At 42.3% G+C, this 14,192-nt stretch overlaps 1 protein-coding gene across 1 annotated transcript in view; it reads left to right on the plus strand.

Moving 5' to 3' along the window:
- The first annotated feature begins 4,468 nt into the window (after positions 1-4,468).
- The window catches only part of PRKCI (protein kinase C iota), an 89,931-nt gene continuing 80,207 nt past the window's right edge, over positions 4,469-14,192 (plus strand). Inside the window, exon 1 of the mRNA XM_063621632.1 lies at positions 4,469-5,112. Within this exon, the coding sequence (XP_063477702.1) occupies positions 5,012-5,112 (101 nt within the window). The 5' untranslated portion in view covers positions 4,469-5,011. The remainder of the gene's footprint in view (positions 5,113-14,192) is intronic.

Genomic DNA, 14,192 nt, shown 5'->3' on the forward strand with positions numbered 1-14,192 from the left:
CCACCGCACCTGGCCTTGTTTTTATTTTTAATAGAGACGGGGTTTCACTATGTTGTCCAGGCTGGTCTCAAACTCCCAGGCTCAAGTGATCCACCTGCCTTGGCCTCCCAAAGTGCTGGGATTACAGGCACGAGCTACTGCACCCAGCCTCTTCTTCTATTTATCTTGGTAGTGGAGGTTCTAGCCAATATGATCAGGTAACAAAAAGAAATAAAAGGCATCCAGATTGAAGAGGATAATATAAATCTATCTGTATTTTATTTTATTTTGAGACAGAGTCTCGCTCTGTCGCCCAGGCTGCAGTGCAGTGGCACGATCTCAGTTCACTGCAAGCTCCACCTCCTGGGTTCATGCCATTCTCCTGCCTCAGCCTCCCGAGTAGCTGGGACTACAGGCACCTGCCACCACACCCAGATAATTTTTTGTATGTTTTTTAGTAGAGATGGGGTTTCACTGTGTTGGCCAGGATGGTCTCTATCTCCTGATCTCATGATCCGCCCACCTCAGCCTCCCAAGGTGCTGGGATTACAGTCATGAGCCACCATGCCTGGCCTTATTTTATTTATTTTTTAATCTGTATTTTAAAATGACAGTCTTGGCCAGGCGCGGTGGCTCACGCCTGTAATCCCAGCACTTTGGGAGGCCGAGGTGGGTGGATCATGAGGTCAGGAGATCGAGACCATCCAGGCTAACACGGTGATACCCTGTCTCTACTAAAAATACAAAAAATTAGCCGGGCATGGTGGCGGGCGCCTGTAGTCCCAGCTACTCGGGAGGCTGAGGCAGGAGACTGGCGTGAACTCGGGAGGCGGAGCTTGTAGTCAGACTAGGTCGTGCCACTGCACTCCAGCCTGGGCGACAGAGCGAGACTCCGTCTCAAAAAAAAAAAAAAAAAAAAAAAGACAGTCTTATATGCAGGAAATCCTAAGGAATTCACCTAATAAACAACTTCTGCAATACAATATCAACAATATGCAAAAATCAACTGCATTTCTATGCAGTAGAAGTGAATAATCCAAAAAGGAAACTAAGAAAACAATTCATTTACAATAGCATTATAAAGAATAAAATATTTAAGAGTAAAAGAAGTGCAAAATGTATACTCTGAAAATGAGAAAGCAATTAAAGCTGCCTAAATAAATGAAAAGTTATCCCACGTTCATGCATTGGAAGGTTTAATACTGTTAACATGACAAAAACCACACAAACTGATTCACAGATTCAAGGCAATCATTATCAAAATCTCAGCTGGCTTTCTTAAAGAAATTGACAAGGTGATCCTAAAATTCATATGAAAATGTAAGGGATCCAGAATAGCCAAGACAATCTTGAAAAAAAAAAAAAAAACAAACAAAGTTGTAAGACTCACACTTCCTTGTTTTAAAAGTTACTAAAAAACTACAGTAATGAAGACACTGTGATTATTGTTGAAGGATAGACAGATCAATCAATAGAATAGAATTTAAAATCCAGGAATAAACTCTTAAATTTTGGTCATTTGATTTTTGACAATTGTGCAAACAATTAAATGGGAGAAAAATAGTCTTTTCAACAAATGGTGGTGGGATAACTGAATATCCACATGCAAAGAAATCAATTTGGACCACTTACATTACACACAAAAATTAACCCAAAATGGATCATAAGCTAAAAAGTAAGAGTTTAAACTATAAAACTTCTAGAAGGAAATATAGGTGTAAATCTTCATGATGTTAGATTACACAAAGCCCTCTTAGACATGACACTAAAAACATAAATAACATATAGTCTGGCACATGGTAAAACAAACAAAAACCATACGTGACAACAACAAAATAGATAAATTAGACCTCGTCAAAATTAAAAATTTTTATGCTGCAAATAATACCATCAAAAATATGAAAAGATTTAAAAAATGAAAAGATAATGCACAGAGTGGGATAAAATATTTGCAAATAATCTAATAAGAGATGTATTTCCAGAATATATAAAGAGCTCTGGCCAGGCATGGTGGCTCACACCTGTAATCTTAGCACTTTGGGAAGTCAAGGTGGGAAGATCACTGGAGCCCAGGAGTTGAAGATCAGCCTTGACATTATAGGAAGACTTAGTCTCTACAAAAATGAGAAAAAAAAATTAGCTGGGTGTGGTGGCATATGCCTATGGGCCCAGCTACTCAGTAGGCTGAAGTGGGAGGATCGCTTGAGCCCAGGAGTTGGAGAGCTGTGATCATGCCATGCACTCCAGTCTGTGCAACAGAGCAAGATCTTGTCTTGAAGAAAAAAAAAAAGAAAAGAGAGAACTCTTACAACTCAGTGAAAAAAGACAACCCAATTTAAAAATGATTAAAGGATCTGAATAGATAGTTCTCCAAAAAGATACATAAATGGCCAATAAATACATGAAAAGATACCCAACATCATTAGTCATTAGGGAGATGCACATCAAAACCATAATGAGATACCACTTCACAACCACTAGGATGGTTATGATAAAGAAGACGGGAAAAAGAACAAGTATTGGCAAGGACATTAAAAAAAATGAAACCTTCACTGGGCACGGTGGCTTACACCTATAATCTCAGCACTTTGGGAGGCCGAGGCAGGCAGATGGCTTCAGTCCAGGAGATTGAGGCCAGCCTGGACAACATGGCAAAACCCCGGCGCTACAAAAAACACAAAATTTAGCTGGGTGTGGTGGCGCATGCCTGTAGTCCCAGCTACTAGCGATGTTCAGAATAGAAAAATTCATAGCAACAGAAAAGATATTATTGGTTGCCAGGGGTTGAGGAGAGTGGGGAGTAACTGTTAATGGATATGCAGTTACTTTCAGGGTGCTGAAAATACTCTGGGTTTAGATAGAGGTGATGGTTGCACAACTTTGTGAAGATACTTAAAACTATCAAATTGTATACTTTAAATGAATAGATTGTATGGCATGTGAATTATCTTTTTTTAAAAAAATGAGATGGGATCTCACTGTGCATTGTGTTGCCCAGGGACGGAGTCTCGCTGGAGTGCAGTGGTGCAGTCTCAGAGGCTCACCGCAACCTCTGCCTCCTCAGTTTAAGCGATTCTCGTGCCTCAGCCTCCAGAGTAGCTGGGATTACGGGTGCCCGTATATTTTATAGTATATTCCATAATTAATTGCTCCATATTAAACTTGCTGATGCAGGTCTCCAATTGCTGAAAAACCTGATACCAAGTTTTCCAATAGGATTTTTTTGTTTGTTTAAGAGATGGGGTCTCACCATGTTGCTCAGGCTGGCCTTGAACTCCTGGGATCAAGTGATCCTCCTGCCTCAGCCTCTCAAAGGCTGGGACTACAGGCATGTAGCACTTTGCCTGACTCAAGGGGAATTTTTAGTAAGAGTGTATAATCCAAGTCTGTAGCAGTTGGAGGATGTCGTACCACGCTGAAGTGTCACACATAACTGATGACTCAGTCCCCCAAGCCTATTTTATCACCATAAAGAAAGCTATTTCTTTGATTATTCCAACTCTTTCAGCACCAGGACTGCTGCAGGGCTGGATTCATGCTACCTGTAGTTGTAGTGTAAATTATGTGTCAGAGCCAAGATCCTAGGAAAGTCAGAGACTAGGTTACAAGGACGATTCTTTTTTTTTTTTTTTTTTGAGACGGAGCGTTGCTCTGTCGCCCAGGCTGGAGTGCAGTGGCACAATCTTGGCTCACTGCAACCTCCGCCTCCCTGGTTCACGCCATTCTCCTGCCTTAGCCTCCCGAGTAGTTGGGACTACAGGCATCCGCCACCACGCCCGGCTAATTTTTTGTATTTTTAGTAGAGACAGGATTTCACCGTGTTAGCCAGGATGGTCTCGATCTCCTGACCTTGTGATCCACCCGCCTCGGCCTCCCAAAGTGCTGGGGTTACAGGCTTGAGCCACCGCGCCCGGCCAAGGACGATTCTTTCTAATCTTTGGTAAGCCAGTTTTTAACAGAATGAAATGCTCTTGGATTGACTGACTCGATTGGGTAAATATTCATTGTGCTCTTGTGCCATGCAAGGGCAGTCTACAAGGGCCTAGATATGGGGGTTCCCAAAGAAGAAAAATCGGTTTTTCGTCATATCTTCTGGTTGAGTTTCTTCCTTTATTATATTTGTTACATATGTTATTAAATTATTTCCATAAAAGAGGTTATGCTGAGCAGGTAACCAAATTCTTGTTCCCCCAAAAGACATGTATAATTCAGACGATTTATGCAATTAGAAGAAGGGAGACTTCATCAGTTAATAAAGTCTAGAACGTGAGGAAGCCCAGTCATTTCCAGGACCTTCAGATGCCCAGGCTGGATCCAGGTTTTCCACCCCGACAGCTCCAGGGAGCACGCTGGAGAGGCAGACTTCACCAGCGGGAAGGCGCGGCACCGTACGCGCAAGGAACCTCAAGTCCCAGAATCCCATGAGGACTCCAAATCCCAGAAACCTGCACGCAAATCTATCCCGGGTGCCAAGTCGGCCGACCGCAGACGTGACCAAGTTGCGAGTCAAGGGTGAGGTGTCGTAGAATTCGTCCCTACCATTGTCCCTGCAGGGAAGAGACGTTAGTGATCTAGAGCTGGTCATTGTCTCTTTCACAGTTCGCGTGAAAGCGCCCCTCCCGGCGTGTTCGATGCCATGACCAGCGTCTCCTATTCCCTCTGTCCCCTTTCTCTGCCCCCGTAAGGATGGTTCAGCCCGGCATTGAGGCTCCTTGAGCTGGCTGGATGGTTGCGCCCGCCCTACCCCGGAATGTGGGCCTTTGGAGGGAGCTAAGTGGGAGGGACCGACGCGGGAGGTGTCTTGGGCCCGGACGGCTGTAGAGGCGGCGGCGCCTACGGGCAGTGGGAGGAGCCGTGCGGTTCCGGCTGCTCGGGCGAGGCGACCCTTGCGTCGGCGCTGCGGGCTAGGTGGGCAGGTAGGTGGGCGGACGGCCGCGGTTCTCCGACAGGCGCGGGCGGCGGAGTCCCCCACGGCGCCTGAAGCGCCCCCCCGCACCCCCGGCCTCCAGCGTTGAGGCGGGGGAGTGAGGAGATGCCGACCCAGAGGGACAGCAGCACCATGTCCCACACGGTCGCAGGCGGCGGCAGCGGGGACCATTCCCACCAGGTCCGGGTGAAAGCCTACTACCGCGGGTGAGTGTCCTGGGGCAGGGCGGTGGGCGGGAGGGGACAGGCCGGCTCCACTCGGCGTGAAGGAGGGGAGGGTGAGGGGCTGGAGGTGTTGTGGGCGGGTTGGGCTGGGCGAGCGGGCGGCTCCGGTGACTCAGGGTGGGGGCGAAGCAAGGGGATGCAGGACTGAGGGCGCCCCCAGGTATGGCGGTGCGGGGACCCAAGGGGCCAGAGTAGGGTCCGAGGAGGAACCTAGGGATAGAGTGGTGCACCTGGTGTGGACGAGAGACTTGCCTGCTGAGAGGTTTGTAGGGGCCTTGCATCCTTAAGTCTGGGTGTATTTGTGGTTGCGAGTTGAGGATTCCAAGTGATGCCTTAGTTAAGTCAGTTTGCTGTGGGGATAGAAAACGGGACTGCTTCAGTTAGCTGGCCGTTTTGATTACCAGCAGGCCTAACGCCTTTGGTTCTCTTAGATATACTTTCATCCCCGTTGTGTTCACGTAGTGTATCTGCACTGCCAGTATATTAGACATAGGGGTTGTATTTAAGAATCAAGTCGATGCGTTTTCAGGGACGTGCAGTGGGTACTTATGTGTCATCAAGATTAAGCTGCATGTGTGTAAATGAAAATTTTTTGAGCCTTTCTTTCTGTGTTCAGTTTCAGCGACTACCCAATAGGGTGAGATACTGCAAGGTGAGGAGAGTAGCCTAGTTACAGTTTTAAATTCTCTGATCTTCACTTCCTTACTATGCTTACAAGAAAAAACCCAGGTCTAAGTTCATTGTGTTAAATCATTTTCTATCAGTGACGCAAATTGCCCCCTTCCTTTAAATTCAGTTGTGGTTTGAATTTTTTTTTAGATAATTATGTTTAGGAGCATTTGAAACATGAAATGTTAGTGTGACCATAAAGGTTTGAGACTGAGAAGTCACAGAAAACCCAGCTACTTTGGCTTGCCTTACTGCTTGTCCAGGTAGAAGTAAATTGCTTTAAAAAACTCAAGCAGTACTAGGTTGAAATTGCAATGCATACTTTTACATTCCTGAGAGGATCAGTGAAGATAGCAAACTCTCAAACTGCCTCTCTTGTTTTGATTTCAAAGAAAATCTAAGCCCCTAAATGTTGTATTGATTTGATGTAAGGACTTTCAAGTTTACTGCCATGAAGCCTCTGGCCTCTGTTTATTATTAGCCTGACTGTATGCAGGAGTAGTTTATTGGAGTTATATTGGACAGTATGATACCTTTGTGTTTAAACAGGTAAAATTGATTAAGGAGGTTTTGATTTTAAATCAGTACCAAGAAATGTGTGGATATTTTTTAAAGTTTGTAGTTGTCACAAGAGCTGTTTTGACTTGAGGATGGTCAGCCATGAACTTTGCAAGGTGAGAAAAAAGCTTCCTTTGCTTTTTTTTTAAGCCCTTACCTGTAATTTGATGAATGAGATGTTTCACTTTATTCTTTTTTTTTTTTTTTTTTTTTTTTTTGAGACAGAGTCTCGCTGTCGCCCAGGCTGGAGTGCAGTGGCGCGATCTCGGCTCACTGCAGGCTCCGCCCCCCGGGGTTCACGCCATTCTCCTGCCTCAGCCTCCGGAGTAGCTGGGACTACAGGCGCCCGCCACCTCGCCCGGCTAATTTTTTGTATTTTTTAGTAGAGACGGGGTTTCACTGTGTTAGCCAGGATGGTCTCGATCTCCTGACCTCGTGATCCGCCCGCCTCGGCCTCCCAAAGTGCTGGGATTACAGGCGTGAGCCACCGCGCCCGGCCTCACTTTATTCTTTTATTTTATTTTTGTTTGTTTGTGTTTGAGACAGGGTCTTACTCTGTTACCCATGCTGGAGTGCAGTGGCACAATCTCGGCTCACTGCACTCTCCGCCTCCCGGGTTCAAGCAATTCGCCTGTCTCAGCCTCCTGAGTAGCTGGGATTACAGGCACCTGCCACCACACCCGGCTAATTTTTGTATTTTTAGTAAAGACGGGGTTTCACCATGTTGGCCAGGCATGTCTTGAACTCCTGGCCTCAAATGATGCGCTCGCCTCGGCTTCCCAAATTGCTGGGATTACAGGCATGAGCCACTGCACCTGGCCCTAAGGCTTTCAATAAATTCTGGACTTATTAATTGAGATCATCTTCTCCAGTGAGTCTATGAAAGGTAAGAAATTAGTGCTTCTTTCTATTTTCCCATTTGTATTAGTTTGACACATGTAAATAGGCCCAGTTAGTAAATGAAAATCATTGTAAACTTCTGCTTTGAGAAGAAATCAAATTCTTGCTGTACTTCATGAATTTAGATAGCAAATTATCTTGGCTTATTGCTCCAGTTATTAAAAAGAAGAGAAGGACATACAGCTTCTTTAGTGTTTGACTAAAATTTTTCCGAGACATTCAAGGTAACATTGTCTTTTAAAATCCGTGAAATTTTGCTGAGGTGCAAATAACCTCTTGCCCATTGTATACTGGTCTTTGCTCAATGAAAGCTTTCTAATGGTACCTTCATTTCAAGCCTCATTTAAAGACAATATCAGCACTCTAAATTGTACCAAATTCCTGTCCTCTGAAATTAGATGTTAAGGTTATGTGTTTGTATAGTCTAAACTGATGATTGTGGTATTACATAGTCAGCTGCTCATTAATATAGATGAAGCTAAAATGAGTCATGGACAAGGATAGTTAATAAACAGGTTGGCTAACTAGAACACCTACCTGATTTTAAAATAGAAAATCCTTCCTTTATACCAAGAAATGTAAGAACATTCTGCATTTGAAAAAGTTTTCTTTTCTCTCCAATATTCTGAAGGGCCATTATTACATAGCATTTCCTCTATCCCCCTACTCTTTTCTTTTCTTTTCTTTTCTTTTCGAGACAAGGTCTCACTGTGTTGCCCAGGCTAATTTCAAACTCCTGGGCTCAAGTGATCCTCCTGCCTCAGCCTCTCAAAGTGCTGGGATTACAGGTGTGAGCCACTGTACCTGGCTCCACTACCCTTTTCTAACAATATTTCTTTCCAGTGAATGTTGACTCATTTAATAGCCAGCATTTTTTTAGTGAAAAAAATTGCCCTCTCTTTTCAAAGATGTGTATAGTGTTGTTATTCTGTTAAGCTTGATCTCAGTGAAAACGTGTAATCTCTCTAGATCTAATAACATTTAATTTTTTTCAAATTTTTATTTTATTTTATTTTATTTATTTTTTTGGAGATGGAGTCTTGTTCTGTCTCCTGGGCTGAAGTGCAGTGGCGTGATCTCGGCTCATTGCAACCTCCACCTCCCAGGTTCAAGCGATTCTCCTGCCTCTGCCTCCCGAGTAGCTGGGACTACAGGCGCCTGCCACCACGCCCAGCTAATTTTTGTGTTTTAGCAGAGACGGGTTTTCACCATGTTGGCCAGGTTGGTCTCCAACTCCTGACCTCGAGTGATCCACCCATCTCGGTCTCCCAAAGTGCTGGGATTACAGGTATGAGCCATCTTGCCCAGCCAATTTATATCTAGTTTTTAAGCAAGAGATTAATAGCACTGAAAATTCAATTTTATTGGACACCACATTTTGCTTAGATGCCTTTCTCATGGCCTGCACCCGTCTTTTCCTAGCAAGGAAGGTTTTCAGTGAGGGGCCTTCAATCATTACCTAGTGGTATTAGTGTGGAGGAAGAGAAACAGGTTTCATTAATTAGTGATAAACTGTCAATGTATGTGCTTATCCTTATATAAAATTACTTGATATTATGGGATAGACATTAACAAGGCAACATCTGGACTGCTCATTTCTTTACATTATATATGTATGGAAATTTTTGCAGAAAGCTTGTAAAAGTTCTTTTTAAACCACTGCTGTCAAGCAGTAATAACAATACAGAGGATTCCTTCTGTGCACATCTAGAAATAAAAGATTGTTAACTCTTTGCATATTTGGAATAGCTGCTTCAGTGAAGAAGTATGTAGGATTTTTCTTACTGTGAACAAGTCTTGGCAAGACTTGTTTTTGAAAGAAATGCAAGATTATTTTAGCAATATACTTTAGTAATGGTTCTGAGGAAATATAAGTGGTATCTTGAGGGTTGGGGGGATGTTAGCTGATTGGTCTTAGAGCTTCAGTCATGGCACCTGATCCTAGGGCAGCTGATCCATAGCTTGGCCAGAGAGAGAAAAAAATAGAGCATACTAGCCTGGTGCCAAAAAACCCAAACCAAGCACAGAAAACCCTCAGAAATTTGAACGAGAAAATATGGAGATAAAATTGGTCAGCACTGGGAACTGAAGCTGGAGTTGCAGGGAGAGTCTGGCAAGGCCAGAACTGACAATGTGCAAATGAAAGATGTGAAGAAGCAGAAACTGAGGAAGCAAAGGAGAAAGAAGCAAGTCTGTACAGAAAAATTCTCCCCACAGGTCCTTAGTTCATGATGGCTTTCTAATGCAACTCCCACCCCCCTTTTACAACTTTAGTGTCTTTTTTTTTTTTGTGATTGAAATGAGCCTAATTTAAACATGAATTTTAAAAATTCCAGTCTTGCTTGAGATTTCAAATATTACCAGACATTATTCAAACTGAGTTTAGTAAATATTGCTGAACATCTGTAATAAAGGCACATGATGCTGTCGTAGGCACAGAGAATGTAGAGGTAGGTAAGGCTCTGCCTTTAAGGAACTAAGTGACTTGTGGAGAGAAAGACATATAAGAGTTACAATGGAAACAGTTAAATTTGAAGTACTATTTGCAGGAATGGATATTGGGGAGGAGTTTGGGGTGAAGGAACCCTTCCTAGAGGAAATGTCTGAGGCTTTTGAAGGATAACTGGGAGTTTGCCTGGTGAATAATGATGTTAGGTGAGTGTTATAGGCATTAAACAACCAGATGGTAAGTTTGGAGAATTAAGATCAGTTTGGTTGTTAGTCTTATATTCATTCCTTATTAGGTTATAAAGTATGAAGTGGGCCCTGATGAGAAATGAGGCTAAGAAATTTCACAGGGGGCTAGATTGTGAAGGCTCTTGAATGTCATACTGCAGAGTTCAGACTTTTCCTCATTGATGAAAATTTTAAGTACGAGAAATACATGATCAGATTTGCATTTTAGAAAGATAACACTTGAAATCAGTATGGGAGATGGATTGGTGATGGGTGAAACTAATTTGGAGGCTTTTGAAGTAGTCCAGGTGAGAGATTTTAAGGAGAGAGAAAAGAGTATATGGATTCAGTGGAAGTTTTAAGGGGTAGTATCAGCAGAATTAAAGATAGTCTTGTGGGGTTGATGGGAGTTGGACAACTCATAGGTTAAATGAGAACATTTAAGAGGGACTGGAGAATGTGGAAGAGATTTGTGGGAGAAGTTAATTAATTGGCTGAAACAATTCACTGAATTTTGAGTTCTAGGTGCTTATGAGGCATTCAGGAGGAAATGTCAGAAAGAACAGAACAATTATTTATTGTCTCTCTGCTCTATGTTGCAAGCACTGTGCTTGACAGCTAACCTATGTAGGAATGTGGCTGAGAATGATAATAGAAACAAAAATGACACTAGTGGCCAAATACAGATCACAAAGGCAAGGCACTAAAACTAAATTTTAAAAATACAGAAATACAGAAAGAGGCTGGGTACAGTGGTTCATGCCTGTAATCCCAACACTTTGGGAGGTCAGGGCAGGTGAATCACTTGAGCCTAGGAGTTGGAGACCAGCCTTGGCTGAATGTGGTGAAACCCTATCTCTACAAAAAAATGAGCCTGTAGTGCTAGCTACTGGGAGGGCGAGATGGGAGAATCACGTGAGGCCAGGAAGTCAAAGCTGCAGTGAGCTGTGATTGCACCACTGCACTCCAGCCTGGGCAACAGAGTGAGACACTGTCTTAAAAAAATATATATATATATACACATATTTATGTGTATATATATACGTATATATATACACATATTTATGTGTATATATATACGTATATATATACACATATATGTATATATATACGTATATATGTGTATATATATACGTATATATGTGTATATATATACGTATATATATGTATACACACACACACACACACATACACACACACACAAAGTTCCCCTGTAGTCTCTCACTCCCACCTTATTTTATTTTATTAGTTTAATTTTACATGTTCAAAGGGTACAAGTACAGATTTCTTTCTTTCTTACATGTTTGTATCATGTAGTGGTGAAGTCTGGTCACTTAGTGTACCCATCACCTGAACAGTAAACAGTAAACCCTGGAAAATTACCTGTACCTGATAGGTATTTTTCAATTCTCACTCCCCTCCCACCTTTTGTAGTCGCCAGTGGCTATTATTCCCTCTTTATGTCCATGTGTACCCTTTGTTGAGCTCTCACTTATAAGTGAGAATACGTGGTATCTGGCTTTCTGTTTCTGATTTTTTTCTTTTTTTTTTTTTTTTTTTTTTTGAGACGGAGTCTCGCTCTGTCGCCCAGGCTGGAGTGCAGTGGCGCAGTCTCGGCTCACTGCAAGCTCCGCCTCCCGGGTTCACGCCATTCTCCTGCCTCAGCCTCTCCGAGTAGCTGGGACTACAGGCGCCCGCCACCATGCCCGGCTAATTTTTTTTGTATTTTTAGTAGAGACGGGGTTTCACTGTGATCTCGATCTCCTGACCTCGTGATCCGCCTGCCTCGGCCTCCCAAAGTGCTGGGATTACAAGCGTGAGCCACCGCGCCCGGCTGTTTCTGATTTTTTTCACTAGGGATAATGGCCTTCAGTTCCATCCATGCTGGTGTAGAAGACGTGATTTCGTTCTTTTTTTATGGCTGTCTTGCTCTCACTTTCTAGAGGTAGCCATCGTTAACAGTTTGGGATATTCTATATCGTATCGGTATATTTATAAGTAGAGATATGTATGTGCATACACACACATAGACATACCCTTTTATTTTTCCAATAAATGAGTTCATATTTCCACACATGCGTCTGCAACTTGATTTTAAAAATCGTGGTCATCTTTCCATTCCAGGGTAGACAGACCTCTTTATAGTTGGTAATACAGTGTTCTACAGTTGTTGTTGTTGTTGTTTTAAGAGACAGAGTCTGATTCTGTTGCCTACACTGGAGTGCAGTGGCATGATCTAGGCCCTCTGTAGCCTCAGCCACTCTGGGTTCAAGCAGTCCTCCCACCTCAGCCTCCTGAGTAGCTAGGATTAGCGCACACCACTAGGCTCAGCTAATTTTTTTTAATATATTTTGTAGAGACAGGGCTGGTCTCAAGCTCCTGTGCTCAAGCGATTCTCCTGCCTCGGCCTCTCAAAGTGTAGGAATTACAGGCATGAGCCATTGCGCCCAGCCACCATAATATGTTTAATCTTTCTTCGGATTGGTTAACAATTTAAAGTTGTCTTCGTCAACTCACTATTTCAAATAATGTTGAAGGAACCTCCTTATATTTAATACATATTCTTGCAAATATGGTCAAAGATATGCCTATCTTGAAATATGATATTGTTTCCCAAAAGAGCTTAATTTACATTCTTAACAACAGGACTAGTGAAGCTTCTTCCTTATATTCCCATTGCATGTTATCTGTCTTTTAAATTTTTGACTGTCAGATTGGCAAAAAATGGTAACTTATTTTTACAAGTGTCTTTTATATATTAATAATCATTTGTATTTCTTCCGGATTGTTCCTATTTTACCCATTTTCTATTGTATTATTTTTCTTATTAATTTGTTGACAGGACATTGACATTTCGTTAAAGTTGCCATCATTTCCCCAATCTGTTGCTGGTCTGGAGTTTTTCGTTTTTATGTCATCAAATCTGTCCTTTTCAAAAATTTCCTAGATAGTTTCTGGATTTACTTTCTTAGGTAGAAGTGTTTTTCATCTAAAAATATTCTATTTTTCTTCTATTATGCAACTTTTTTTTTTTTTTTTTTGAGACGGAGTCTTGCTTTGTTGCCCAGGGAAGAACCCAGTGGCGTGATCTCGTCTTACTGCAACCTTTGCCTCCTGGGTTCTAACAATCCTCCTGCCTCAACCTCCTAAGTAGCTGGGATTACAGGCATGCGTCACCATGTCCGGCTAATTTTTGTATTTTTAGTAGAGACAGGGTTTTGCCATGTTGGCCAGGCTGGTCCCAAACTCGTGACCTCAAGTGATTCACCTGTCGTGGCCTCCTGAAGTGCTGGGATTTTAGGCGTGAGCCACTGCGCCTGGCCTATTAGGAAACATTTAAAGTGATTAGCTTTTCAGTGAATCTGGTATTTTGGGGTTTAGTCATTTATAGGGTACTGATACAACTTTTTTTTTTTTCTCAAAATTTATTCTAATACCATTATTGGACAGATTGTCCTTTCACCACTGATTTGAAATGGTAACTCTGTTAGGTACTAAATTTCCCACAATGTGCATAGGTACTTTCTATTGTTTCATTGATTTTAGGGGAGAGATCTATTTTTTGCACATACCACTATTGGTTTAATTATTGTAATATTATAGTTAACTTTGATATATGTTATGGAATGGCTTGATTCTTTATTTATTTATTTATTTATTTATTTATTTATTTTGAGATGGAGTCTTGCTCTGTTACCCAGGCTGCAGTGCAGTGGCGTGATCTTGGCTCACTGCAACCTCCGCCTCCCATGTTCAAGCGATTCTCCAGTCTCAGTCTCTCAAGTAGCTAGGATTACAGGCAAGGCGCTACCATGCCTGGCTAATTTTTGTATTTTTAGTGAAAATGGGGTTTCACCATGTTGACCAGGCTGGTCTGGAACTCCTTACCTCAGGTGATCCATCTGCCTCAGCCTCCCAAAGTGCTGAGATCACAGGCCTGAGCCACCGTGCCCGGCCTATTCCTATATATTTTATAATCATGTGCTTTTGTGAATGGGGTCTTCTTGTAGACTTATTATATACTGTTTTCTTTTTGTATGTTTAAATTAAACTTTCCACCTTACTAATAATTTAACTGTCTTAGAATTTTTAAGCTAGATAATGTCATCTGCAAGTAGCAATTTTGCATCTTCTTTTCTATATCTTATTTATTTATTATTTTATGTTTTTTGAGACAGAGTCTCACTCTGTCACCCATGCTGGAGTGTAGTGGTGTGATCTCGGCTCACTGCAACCTCCGCCTCCCAAGTTCAAGTGAT

Source organism: Symphalangus syndactylus, chromosome 17 (assembly GCF_028878055.3).
Source record: "Symphalangus syndactylus isolate Jambi chromosome 17, NHGRI_mSymSyn1-v2.1_pri, whole genome shotgun sequence".
Lineage (NCBI taxonomy): Eukaryota > Metazoa > Chordata > Mammalia > Primates > Hylobatidae > Symphalangus > Symphalangus syndactylus.